Source organism: Mytilus edulis, chromosome 13, assembly GCF_963676685.1.
Source record: "Mytilus edulis chromosome 13, xbMytEdul2.2, whole genome shotgun sequence".
Classification (NCBI taxonomy): domain Eukaryota; kingdom Metazoa; phylum Mollusca; class Bivalvia; order Mytilida; family Mytilidae; genus Mytilus; species Mytilus edulis.
Window position 1 is genome coordinate 46446068 of NC_092356.1, and position 14392 is coordinate 46460459.

Genomic DNA, 14392 nt, shown 5'->3' on the forward strand with positions numbered 1-14392 from the left:
TTTGGCCGGTTTCATTTGACCTTGACTCCTATTCCCTATTTTTTTTATTTTTTTTTTGGGGTTATACACTGGACACTTTAATTTGCACAACACTCATTTGCAAATCCGCTGTCTCCCTTATTGCAAGCTACAGGGTTATATAAATAACCAAAATGTGCACAATAAAATTGGAGTCATTAAATGCAAACTTTTAAATCTTTAGACTAAAAAGTTGATATGGAATTTGTCTTAAAATCATGGGATGTTGCATAATCCCATTTGATTTTACATCATCCCATAGGATATCATGGCTATGTGATATTTGAAGTTCCATGGGATTTAATTTATCCCATGGGATAAAAAAAATCGCATGGGATAAATCAAATTATATTCGTCGAATAAAAATCCATGAATGGCACAAATAAAATCCCATGGAACAAAATCTAATCCAATGGGATTCAAATTATAAATATACATTTATGTGTATGTTAAAATGACTGATGTATGCGAGTTAACTGTTATAAGTTTATAAAATAGTCAATGTAGATTAAGGTAGTTTGCTTATCAGTTTCAAAATAATTAGTTTTTCAAACCACTAGTTTATATTGATAGGGATAAACAAAGGAATCAAAAGAGCAAAAAAAATATATATCGGTCAATGTGTTTGTTTTCGAGATATAAGCCATTGAAATGTTGGCGGGAAAATGTTCTCTCTTGACTTATAGCTTTATCATTGACAGGTTTAAGCTCTCAACAACTATTAAAAAATAGATATAATTCTATAAGACTTCACAGATGGCTTATCATTATAAATATAAAAGATTTATAAAAAGAAAAATGGGGGTCAACGGGCAATTTTCTAAGGCATTCAGATGGATAAAACCACAGAGGATTCCGAAAATCTGACAAAAATTCTAAATTATGACCAGCGAACATCCTTAAACTATTATAAAAAGTTTTGAAATGTTTTATTTGCAGTCAATGAAGTAAAATCCTTTAATTTGAATAAAATGCTGACATGTCACATGCATGTGTTATATATCTCAGATACTAAAAGCAATAAGTTATCCATATATGGTGTATGGCAATATTGTATCGTATTTATCTGGCCAGTTTCATTTGACCTTGACCTCTATTTCACATTTCATTGAACAATGTTTTGTCTATGTGGTTTTATATTACACTGGACACTCTTATTTGCAAAATAATCATTTGCAAATCCGCCGCCGCCCTTACTTAAATATACGGGATTATATAAATAACCAAAATGTGCACAATAAAATGGGATTCATTAAACACGAAGTTTTAAATCTCTAGACTAAACAGTTGATATGGAATTTGTTTTAAAAAAACATGGGATTTTGTATAATTCCATTTGAATTTACATCATCCCATACGATATCATGGAAAAGTGATATTTGTAGTCCCATGGGATTTGATTTATCTCATGAACAGAAAAAAAACCATGGGACAAATAAATTATATGCGTCGAATAAAAATCCATGGATGGCACAAATCAAATTCCATGGAACAAAATAAAATCCAATGGAGTTCAAATTATAGATATACAGTTATGTGTATGTTAAAATCAATTATGTATGCGAGTTAACTGTTATAAGTTTATAAAATAGTTACTAGTAATGTAGATTAAACTCTGATAAAAATGTTTGAATGATTTTATTTGTAGTCAATGAAATACAATCCTTTAATTTGAATAACATGATGACATGTCACATGTTTGTGTTATATATCTCAGATACTTAAGCAATTATGCAACCATATTTGGTATATGGAAATATTGTATCGTATCTATCTGGCCGGTTTCATTTGACCTTGACCCACATTCATATGTCTTGTTTTTGTGGTTTTGCACTGGACACTTTAGTTTGCAAACCACTCACTTGCAATCCGTCGCTGCCTTTTCGTGCACAATAAATTAGGATTCATTAAATACATAGTCTTAATTCTCTACACTGTAAAGTTGATATGGAATTTGAATTAAAACAAACATTTGATTTTGCATATTCTTATTGGATTCTGGATATTCCCATGAGATTCTGCATAGATCCATTGGATTTTACATTTATTCCATTATTTAAAATAGCTTTATTATTTTACATCTGTTATTTCAAGGTCTTTTGGTTTAGGTTTGTCTCATTTTTCAAAGCTGTACAGTAAACTATTTTTAACGTCATCATTTGGTCTCTAGTGGAGAATAGCCTCATTGGTAATGATGTATGAAAAGCTGTACCCTAAGCCATATTGACAAATATAATGCATATATTCTCAATCACTTATATGTGAAGGTAAATTGTTACTCAATGTATGATACCAGAACACTAAGTACATTATCAAAACCATACACTAGGTATATTAGTAAAACAATACACTAGTTTTATTCTTATAGCATATAATTAGGTTCATTCTAAATAGCAGACCACTAGATATATTATAACAGCAATACACTAGCTTCATATTTATGCTGACGTATCCCTTCTTAATCACATGTATGAGAAGGTTACTTGCCAATGTTTTTATACCCCTTCCAAATTTATTTCTCCATGTTTTATGCCTCAAATTGCAAGTAGGGGGGGGGTGAAATTACACAGTAAATTTGGGTCCAGAATTTTAAAGGAAAGTAGTGATTTGGTACAGCTAAAAAAAAGGTTAAAAATTAGCACTTCGGAAGCTGTCAAAAGATTTCAAGACGCCCTAAACATAAAATTGTCCATATTTTGAGTTAGAGCCGATAAAGTTTTCTATAATTTTGATATAATTTGTCCCAAAAGTAGTACAACACACTGTAACAATTTCATTGAGAAAGCGCAGGTGGGATTTTTTTAATATTCATTTATGTTCTAAAAGAAATGCACCACGACCTCCTCGGACCTTCTTATAGCAAAGCATTAAGTCCAATTTTATAGCAGAGCACTAGGTACATTATAAGAACTTTACACTAGGTCAATTTTAATAGCATAACATTAGGAATAATTGTATAGCAGAACACTAGGTAAATATTTAGAGTGAAACACTCAAGCCAATTTTAAAGCATAAAGTTAAGTCCATTCTTATAGCATAGCATTAGGTCCATTCCCATAGCCAATGACTAGGTCCATTAGTATAGCAATACACTAGGTTCATTCTTAAAGCAAAGCATTATGCTGATTCTTATAGCCGAACACTAAGTCGTCCATTCTTATTGCATATCAATAGGTCCATTATTTAAACCAGACCACTATGAACATTACTACAATTATACATGGGATCAATTATCGAAATACTTTTTAAGTAATAGGACTCAATCAGGTGAATGTTTTAATAACAAACTAATGGGTACATTTGATAGCAATAAACTAGGTCCATTCTTATAGCAAAGCATTAAGTCTAATTGTATAGCAGAACACTAGGTACATTATAAGAGCTTTACACTAGGTCAATTTTAATAGCATAACATTAGGAATAATTGTATAGCAGAAAACTAGGTACATATTTAGAGTGAAACATTTAAGCCAATTTTAAAGCATAAAGTTAAGTCCATTCTTATAGCACAACACTAAGAAAGTCCATTCTTATAGCATAGCATTAAGTCCATTTCCATAGCCAAAGACTAGGTCCAATAGAATAGCAATACACTAGGTTCATTCTTAAAGCAAAGCATTATGCTGATTCTTATAGCAGAACACTAAGTCGTCCATTCTTATTGCATATCAATAGGTCTATTATTTAAACCAGACCACTATGAACATTACTACAATTATACATGGGATCAATTATCGAAATACTTTTTAAGTACTAGGACTCAATCAGGTGAATGAGAAGCTGTACAATTACTCACTAAAATGTAAATTAGACTGGAACCATATTCTGATATGTTTGCAAAGCTGTGCCCTCTCTCAAACAGATGCATATGAGTCAAGCTTGGGATCTCTAGCAGATGTATGAGAAAGCTCCACCCTAAACCATACAGACACATATGATGTATCCCTTCTTAATCACATGTATGAGCAGGTGTATTCTTACTCAAAGCTTAATAGCGAACCAATGGGTACATTTTTTATAGCAATAAACTAGGTCCATTCTTATAGCAATGCATTAAGTCTAATTGTATAGCAGAACACTAGGTACATTATAAGAGCTTTACACTAGGTCAATTTTAATAGCATAACATTAGGAATAATTGTATAGCAGAACACTAGGTACATATTTAGAGTGAAACATTAAAGCCAATTTTAAAGCATAAAGTTAAGTCCATTCTTATAGCACAGCACTAAGAAAGTCCATTCTTATAGAATAGCATTAGGTCCATTTCCATAGCCAATGACTAGGTCCATTAGTATAGCAATACACTAGGTTCATTCTTAAAGCAAAGCATTATGTTGATTCTTATAGCAGAACACTAAGTCGTCCATTCTTATTGCATATCAATATGTCCATTATTTAAACCAGACCACCATGAACATTACTACAATTATACATGGGATCAATTATCGAAATACTTTTTAAGTACTAGGACTCAATCAGGTGAATGAGAAGCTGTACAATTACTCAATAAAATGTAGATTAGACTGGAACCATATTCTGATATGTTTGCAAAGCTGTGCCCTTTCTCAAACAGATGCATATGAGACAAGCTTGGGATCTCTAGCAGATGTATGAGAAAGCTCCACCCTAAGCCATACAGACACATATGATGCATCCCTTCTTAATCACATGTATGAGAAGGTGTATTCTTACTCAAAGCTTAATAGCGAACCAATGGGTACATTTTTATAGCAATAAACTAGGTCCATTCTTATAGCAAAGCATGAAGTCTAATTGTATAGCAGAACACTAGGTACATTATAAGAGCTTTACACTAGGTCAATTTTAATAGCATAACATTAGGAATAATTGTATAGCAGAACACTAGGTACATATTTAGAGTGAAACATTAAAGCCAATTTTAAAGCATAAAGTTAAGTCCATTCTTATAGCACAACACTAAGAAAGTCCATTCTTATAGCATAGTATTAGGTCCATTCCCATAGCCAATGACTAGGTCCATTAGTATAGCAATACACTAGGTTCATTCTTAAAGCAAAGCATTATGCTGATTCTTATAGCAGACCACTAAGTCGTCCATTCTTATTGCATATCAATAGGTCCATTATTTAAACCAGACCACTATGAACACAACTACAATTATACATGGGATCAATTATCGAAATACTTTTTAAGTACTAGGACTCAATCAGGTGAATGAGAAGCTGTACAATTACTCAATAAAATGTAGATTAGACTGGAACCATATTCTGATATGTTTGCAAAGCTGTGCCCTCTCTCAAACAGATGCATATGAGTCAAGCTTGGGATCTCTAGCAGATGTATGAGAAAGCTCCACCCTAAACCATACAGACACATATGATGTATCCCTTCTTAATCACATGTATGAGCAGGTGTATTCTTACTCAAAGCTTAATAGCGAACCAATGGGTACATTTTTTATAGCAATAAACTAGGTCCATTCTTATAGCAATGCATTAAGTCTAATTGTATAGCAGAACACTAGGTACATTATAAGAGCTTTACACTAGGTCAATTTTAATAGCATAACATTAGGAATAATTGTATAGCAGAACACTAGGTACATATTTAGAGTGAAACATTAAAGCCAATTTTAAAGCATAAAGTTAAGTCCATTCTTATAGCACAGCACTAAGAAAGTCCATTCTTATAGCATAGCATTAGGTCCATTTCCATAGCCAATGACTAGATCCATTAGTATAGCAATACACTAGGTTCATTCTTAAAGCAAAGCATTATGTTGATTCTTATAGCAGAACACTAAGTCGTCCATTCTTATTGCATATCAATATGTCCATTATTTAAACCAGACCACCATGAACATTACTACAATTATACATGGGATCAATTATCGAAATACTTTTTAAGTACTAGGACTCAATCAGGTGAATGAGAAGCTGTACAATTACTCAATAAAATGTAGATTAGACTGGAACCATATTCTGATATGTTTGCAAAGCTGTGCCCTTTCTCAAACAGATGCATATGAGACAAGCTTGGGATCTCTAGCAGATGTATGAGAAAGCTCCACCCTAAGCCATACAGACACATATGATGCATCCCTTCTTAATCACATGTATGAGAAGGTGTATTCTTACTCAAAGCTTAATAGCGAACCAATGGGTACATTTTTATAGCAATAAACGGTCCATTCTTATAGCAAAGCATGAAGTCTAATTGTATAGCAGAACACTAGGTACATTATAAGAGCTTTACACTAGGTCAATTTTAATAGCATAACATTAGGAATAATTGTATAGCAGAACACTAGGTACATATTTAGAGTGAAACATTAAAGCCAATTTTAAAGCATAAAGTTAAGTCCATTCTTATAGCACAACACTAAGAAAGTCCATTCTTATAGCATAGTATTAGGTCCATTCCCATAGCCAATGACTAGGTCCATTAGTATAGCAATACACAAGGTTCATTCTTAAAGCAAAGCATTATGCTGATTCTTATAGCAGACCACTAAGTCGTCCATTCTTATTGCATATCAATAGGTCCATTATTTAAACCAGACCACTATGAACACAACTACAATTATACATGGGATCAATTATCGAAATACTTTTTAAGTACTAGGACTCAATCAGGTGAATGAGAAGCTGTACAATTACTCAATAAAATGTAGATTAGACTGGAACCATATTCTGATATGTTTGCAAAGCTGTGCCCTCTCTCAAACAGATGCATATGAGTCAAGCTTGGGATCTCTAGCAGATGTATGAGAAAGCTCCACCCTTAACCATACAGACACATATGATGTATCCCTTCTTAATCACATGTATGAGCAGGTGTATTCTTACTCAAAGCTTAATAGCGAACCAATGGGTACATTTTTTATAGCAATAAACTAGGTCCATTCTTATAGCAATGCATTAAGTCTAATTGTATAGCAGAACACTAGGTACATTATAAGAGCTTTACACTAGGTCAATTTTAATAGCATAACATTAGGAATAATTGTATAGCAGAACACTAGGTACATATTTAGAGTGAAACATTAAAGCCAATTTTAAAGCATAAAGTTAAGTCCATTCTTATAGCACAACACTAAGAAAGTCCATTCTTATAGCATAGTATTAGGTCCATTCCCATAGCCAATGACTAGGTCCATTAGTATAGCAATACACTAGGTTCATTCTTAAAGCAAAGCATTATGCTGATTCTTATAGCAGACCACTAAGTCGTCCATTCTTATTGCATATCAATAGGTCCATTATTTAAACCAGACCACTATGAACACAACTACAATTATACATGGGATCAATTATCGAAATACTTTTTAAGTACTAGGACTCAATCAGGTGAATGAGAAGCTGTACAATTACTCAATAAAATGTAGATTAGACTGGAACCATATTCTGATATGTTTGCAAAGCTGTGCCCTCTCTCAAACAGATGCATATGAGTCAAGCTTGGGATCTCTAGCAGATGTATGAGAAAGCTCCACCCTAAACCATACAGACACATATGATGTATTCCTTCTTAATCACATGTATGAGCAGGTGTATTCTTACTCAAAGCTTAATAGCGAACCAATGGGTACATTTTTTATAGCAATAAACTAGGTCCATTCTTATAGCAATGCATTAAGTCTAATTGTATAGCAGAACACTAGGTACATTATAAGAGCTTTACACTAGGTCAATTTTAATAGCATAACATTAGGAATAATTGTATAGCAGAACACTAGGTACATATTTAGAGTGAAACATTAAAGCCAATTTTAAAGCATAAAGTTAAGTCCATTCTTATAGCACAACACTAAGAAAGTCCATTCTTATAGCATAGTATTAGGTCCATTCCCATAGCCAATGACTAGGTCCATTAGTATAGCAATACACTAGGTTCATTCTTAAAGCAAAGCATTATGCTGATTCTTATAGCAGACCACTAAGTCGTCCATTCTTATTGCATATCAATAGGTCCATTATTTAAACCAGACCACTATGAACACAACTACAATTATACATGGGATCAATTATCGAAATACTTTTTAAGTACTAGGACTCAATCAGGTGAATGAGAAGCTGTACAATTACTCAATAAAATGTAGATTAGACTGGAACCATATTCTGATATGTTTGCAAAGCTGTGCCCTCTCTCAAACAGATGCATATGAGTCAAGCTTGGGATCTCTAGCAGATGTATGAGAAAGCTCCACCCTAAACCATACAGACACATATGATGTATCCCTTCTTAATCACATGTATGAGCAGGTGTATTCTTACTCAAAGCTTAATAGCGAACCAATGGGTACATTTTTATAGCAATAAACTAGGTCCATTCTTATAGCAATGCATTAAGTCTAATTGTATAGCAGAACACTAGGTACATTATAAGAGCTTTACACTAGGTCAATTTTAATAGCATAACATTAGGAATAATTGTATAGCAGAACACTAGGTACATATTTAGAGTGAAACATTAAAGCCAATTTTAAAGCATAAAGTTAAGTCCATTCTTATAGCACAGCACTAAGAAAGTCCATTCTTATAGCATAGCATTAGGTCCATTTCCATAGCCAATGACTAGGTCCATTAGTATAGCAATACACTAGGTTCATTCTTAAAGCAAAGCATTATGTTGATTCTTATAGCAGAACACTAAGTCGTCCATTCTTATTGCATATCAATATGTCCATTATTTAAACCAGACCACCATGAACATTACTACAATTATACATGGGATCAATTATCGAAATACTTGTTAAGTACTAGGACTCCATCAGGTGAATGAGAAGCTGTACAATTACTCAATAAAATGTAGATTACACTGGAACCATATTCTGATATGTTTGCAAAGCTGTGCCCTTACTCAAACAGATGCATATGAGACAAGCTTGAGATCTCTAGCAGATGTATGAGAAAGCTTCACCCTAAGCCATACAGACACATATGATGTATCCCTTCTTAATCACATGTATGAGAAGGTGTATTCCTACTCAAAGCTTAATAGCGAACCAATGGGTACATTTTTATAGCAAAGCATTAAGTCTAATTGTATAGCAGAACACTAGGTACATTATAAGAGCTTTACACTAGGTCAATTTTAATAGCATAACATTAGGAATAATTGTATAGCAGAACACTAGGTACATATTTAAAGTGAAACATTAAAGCCTATTAAAAGCATAAAGTTAAGTCCATTCTTATAGCACAACACTAAGAAAGTCCATTCTTAAAGCATAGTATTAGGTCCATTCCCATAGCCAATGACTAGGTCCATTAGTATAGCAATACACTAGGTTCATTCTTAAAGCAAAGCATTATGCTGATTCTTATAGCAGAACACTAAGTCGTCCATTCTTATTGCATATCAATATGTCCATTATTTAAACCAAACCACTATGAACATTACTACAATTATACATGGGATCAATTATCGAAATACTTTTTAAGTACTAGGACTCATTCAGGTGAATGAGAAGCTGTACAATTACTCAATAAAATGTAGATTAGACTGGAACCATATTCTGATATGTTTGCAAAGCTGTGCCCTTACTCAAACAGATGCATATGAGACAAGCTTGGGATCTCTAGCAGATGTATGAGAAAGCTTCACCCTAAGCCATACAGACACATATGATGTATTCCTTCTTAATCACATGTATGAGAAGGTGTATTCTTACTCAAAGCTTAATAGCGAACCAATGGGTACATTTTTATAGCAATAAACTAGGTCCATTCTTATAGCAAAGCATGAAGTCTAATTGTATAGCAGAACACTAGGTACATTATAAGAGCTTTACACTAGGTCAATTTTAATAGCATAACATTAGGAATAATTGTATAGCAGAACACTAGGTACATATTTAGAGTGAAACATTAAAGCCAATTTTAAAGCATAAAGTTCAGTCCATTCTTATAGCACAACACTAAGAAAGTCCATTCTTATAGCATAGTATTAGGTCCATTCCCATAGACAATGACTAGGTCCATTAGTATAGCAATACACTAGGTTCATTCTTAAAGCAAAGCATTATGCTGATTCTTATAGCAGAACACTGAGTCGTCCATTCTTATTGCATATCAATAGGTCCATTATTTAAACCAGACCACTATGACCATTACTACAATTATACATGGGATCAATTATCGAAATACTTTTTAAGTACTAGGACTCAATCAGGTGAATGAGAAGCTGTACAATTACTCAATAAAATGTAGATTAGACTGGAACCATATTCTGATATGTTTGCAAAGCTGTGCCCTTACTCAAACAGATGCATATGAGACAAGCTTGGGATCTCTAGCAGATGTATGAGAAAGCTTCACCCTAAGCCATACAGACACATATGATGTATCCCTTCTTAATCACATGTATGAGAAGGTGTATTCTTACTCAAAGCTTAATAGCGAACCAATGGGTACATTTTTATAGCAAAGCATTAAGTCTAATTGTATAGCAGAACACTAGGTACATTATAAGAGCTTTACACTAGGTCAATTTTAATAGCATAACATTAGGAATAATTGTATAGCAGAACACTAGGTACATATTTAAAGTGAAACATTAAAGCCAATTTTAAAGCATAAAGTTAAGTCCATTCTTATAGCACAACACTAAGAAAGTCCATTCTTATAGCATAGTATTAGGTCCATTCCCATAGCCAATGACTAGGTCCATTAGTATAGCAATACACTAGGTTCATTCTTAAAGCAAAGCATTATGCTGATTTTTATAGCAGACCACTAAGTCGTCCATTCTTATTGCATATCAATAGGTCCATTATTTAAACCAGACCACTATGAACACAACTACAATTATACATGGGATCAATTATCGAAATACTTTTTAAGTACTGGGACTCAATCAGGTGAATGAGAAGCTGTACAATTACTCAATAAAATGTAGATTAGACTGGAACCATATTCTGATATGTTTGCAAAGCTGTGCCCTTTCTCAAACAGATGCATATGAGACAAGCTTGGGATCTCTAGCAGATGTATGAGAAAGCTTCACCCTAAGCGATACAGACACATATGAGGTATCCCTTCTTAATCACATGTATGAGAAGGTGTATTCTTACTCAAAGCTTAATAGCGAACCAATGGGTACATTTTTATAGCAAAGCATTAAGTCTAATTGTATAGCAGAACACTAGGTACATTATAAGAGCTTTACACTAGGTCAATTTTAATAGCATAACATAAGGAATAATTGTATAGCAGAACACTAGGTACATATTTAAAGTGAAATTTTAAAGCCAATTTTAAAGCATAAAGTTAAGTCCATTCTTATAGCACAACACTGAGAAAGTCCATTCTTATAGCATAGCATTAGGTCCATTCCCATAGCCAATGACTAGGTCCATTAGTATAGCAATACACTAGGTTCATTCTTAAAGCAAAACATTATTCTGATTCTTATAGCAGACCACTAAGTCGTCCATTCTTATTGCATATCAATAGGTCCATTATTTAAACCAGACCACTATGAACACAACTACAATTATACATGGGATCAATTATCGAAATACTTTTTAAGTACTAGGACTCAATCAGGTGAATGAGAAGCTGTACAATTACTCAATAAAATGTAGATTAGACTGGAACCATATTCTGATATGTTTGCAAAGCTGTGCCCTCTCTCAAACAGATGCATATGAGTCAAGCTTGGGATCTCTAGCCGATGTACGAGAAAGCTCCACCCTAAGCCATACAGACACATATGATGTATCCCTTCTTAATCACATGTATGAGCAGGTGTATTCTTACTCAAAGCTTAATAGCAAACCAATGGGTACATTTTTTATAGCAATAAACTAGGTCCATTCTTATAGCAAAGCATTAAGTCTAATTGTATAGCAGAACACTAGGTAAATTATAAGAGCTTTACACTAGGTCAATTTTAATAGCATAACATTAGGAATAATTGTATAGCAGAACACTAGGTACATATTTAGAGTGAAACATTAAAGCCAATTTTAAAGCATAAAGTAAAGTCCATTCTTATAGCACAACACTAAGAAAGTCCATACTCATAGCATAGCATTAGGTCCATTCCCATAGCCAATGACTAGGTCCATTAGTATAGCAATACACTAGGTTCATTCTTAAAGCAAAGCATTATGCTGATTCTTATAGCAGAACACTAAGTCGTCCATTCTTATTGCATATCAATAGGTCCATTATTTAAACCAGACCACTATGAACATTACTACAATTATACATGGGATCAATTATCGAAATACTTTTTAAGTACTAGGACTCAATCAGGTGAATGAGAAGCTGTACAATTACTCAATAAAATGTAGATTAGACTGGAACCATATTCTGATATGTTTGCAAAGCTATGCCCTTACGCAAACAGATGCATATGAGACAAGCTAGGGATCTCTAGCAGATGTACGAGAAAGCTTCACCCTAAGCCATACAGACTCATATGATGTATCCCTTCTTAATCAGATGTATGTGAAGGTGTATTCTTACTCAAAGCTTAATAGCGAACCAATGGGTACATTTTTATAGCAAAGCATTAAGTCTAATTGTATAGCAGAACACTAGGTACATTATAAGAGCTTTACACTAGGTCAATTTTAATAGCATAACATTAGGAATAATTGTATAGCAGAACACTAGGTACATATTTAAAGTGAAACATTAAAGCCAATTTTAAAGCATAAAGTTAAGTCCATTCTTATAGCACAACACTAAGAAAGTCCATTCTTATAGCATAGTATTAGGTCCATTTCCATAGCCAATGACTAGGTCCATTAGTATAGCAATACACTAGGTTCATTCTTAAAGCAAAGCATCATGTTGATTCTTATAGCAGAACACTAAGTCGTCCATTCTTATTGCATATCAATAGGTCCATTATTTAAACCAGACCATTATGAACATTACTACAATTATACATGGGATCAATTATCGAAATACTTTTTAAGTACTAGGACTCAATCAGGTGAATGAGAAGCTGTACAATTACTCAATAAAATGTAGATTAGACTGGAACCATATTCTGATATGTTTGCAAAGCTGTGCCCTCTCTCAAACAGATGCATATGAGACAAGCTTGGGATCTCTATCAATAAAAGTAAAACCACAATACATTAAAGACTTTAAAAAAAACTCACAATTTCAGAACTCACGAATAGTGAAAAAACACGAAACACTAAGAATTTTTCCAAATACATTCACGATAAGTGTAAATAGGGCGCAAGTTCCATATCAGGAAAGTCGCCTCCCAAAACATCGATCAATATAATAATAATATCTAAACATGCTCAACCCATTGCACATTAGAAATTACTTTTCTCTTAATAAACTTTTTTTTCAAATTCAATCATTTTCAAAAGTTTGACTTGTTACTCAGTCATGAAAATAAGATTTCTGTGAGGTATTTTTAAGTCCTATGCAATTTCTGGAAAAGCAGAATATTGCACCATTTACTCCAGAGCTTCGGGGGACCTTAAACGGTCCCATAACCCCTCGCCGAATGACTTCCGTCCCCAGCATTGAGTGCACATTATGTTGGCCTAGCTATGCCACTGAGGCTGACGGTTTGTACTAGCGTTTTTTTTTTTTTGCATATTTCAGTTTTGCTAACCGAACTTAGGGATCATTTTTTTGGACACTCTATCTGAAGGCTTTGTATCCTAAGTATTTTTTTAACCAATATTCTTCATTTCTGTATTCTTTATTTCGTCATATGTCATTTGACTTTATAGTTTTGTCCATTATTCTTAATCTTTATTTTGCACCACTCCATTTTCTCTATTCTTTATTTTTTTCTTGTTAGTTTTCTGAAGTATTGGTCCATTATTCTCCATTCTTTAAAACCAATCCCGCCTTTTTTATTCTTGACAGGTCACTGAAAAAACTCATCATAGTCTCATTTTTCCAAGACAAAACAAATAAAAAAATCCTCCCCTTACAGTATATTTTGGGATGACAGCATCCAGATATTTTGGGTTGCCAGCATCCAGACATATTGGGATGCCAGCATCCGAATATTTTGGGATGCCAGCATCCAGATATTTGGGATGCCAGCATACAGATATATTGAGATGCCAGCATTCCGATATTTTGGGATGCCATCATCCAGCCTATATTGGGATGCCAGCATCCGAATATTTTGGGATGCCAGCATCCAGATATTTGGGATGCCAGCATCCAGATATATTGAGATGCCAGCATTCCGATATTTTGGGATGCCATCATCCAGCCTATATTGGGATGCCAGCATCCGAATATTTTGGGATGCCAGCATCCGGATATTTTGGGATGCCAGCATTCGGATATTTTGGGATGCCAGCATTCGGATATATTGGAATGCCAGCATCCGGATAGTTTGGGATGCCAGCATCCGGATATTTTGCGATGCCAGCATCTAGATA

The 14392-nt window shown here is 33.7% G+C and overlaps 1 protein-coding gene across 1 annotated transcript; it reads left to right on the plus strand.

Moving 5' to 3' along the window:
* The first annotated feature begins 13943 nt into the window (after positions 1 to 13943).
* LOC139500354 (uncharacterized) lies at positions 13944 to 14345 on the plus strand. The gene has a single exon (XM_071289099.1). It carries the CDS (start codon positions 13944 to 13946, stop codon positions 14343 to 14345), a length of 402 nt encoding a protein of 133 aa, XP_071145200.1.
* The last annotated feature ends 47 nt before the right edge of the window (positions 14346 to 14392 follow it).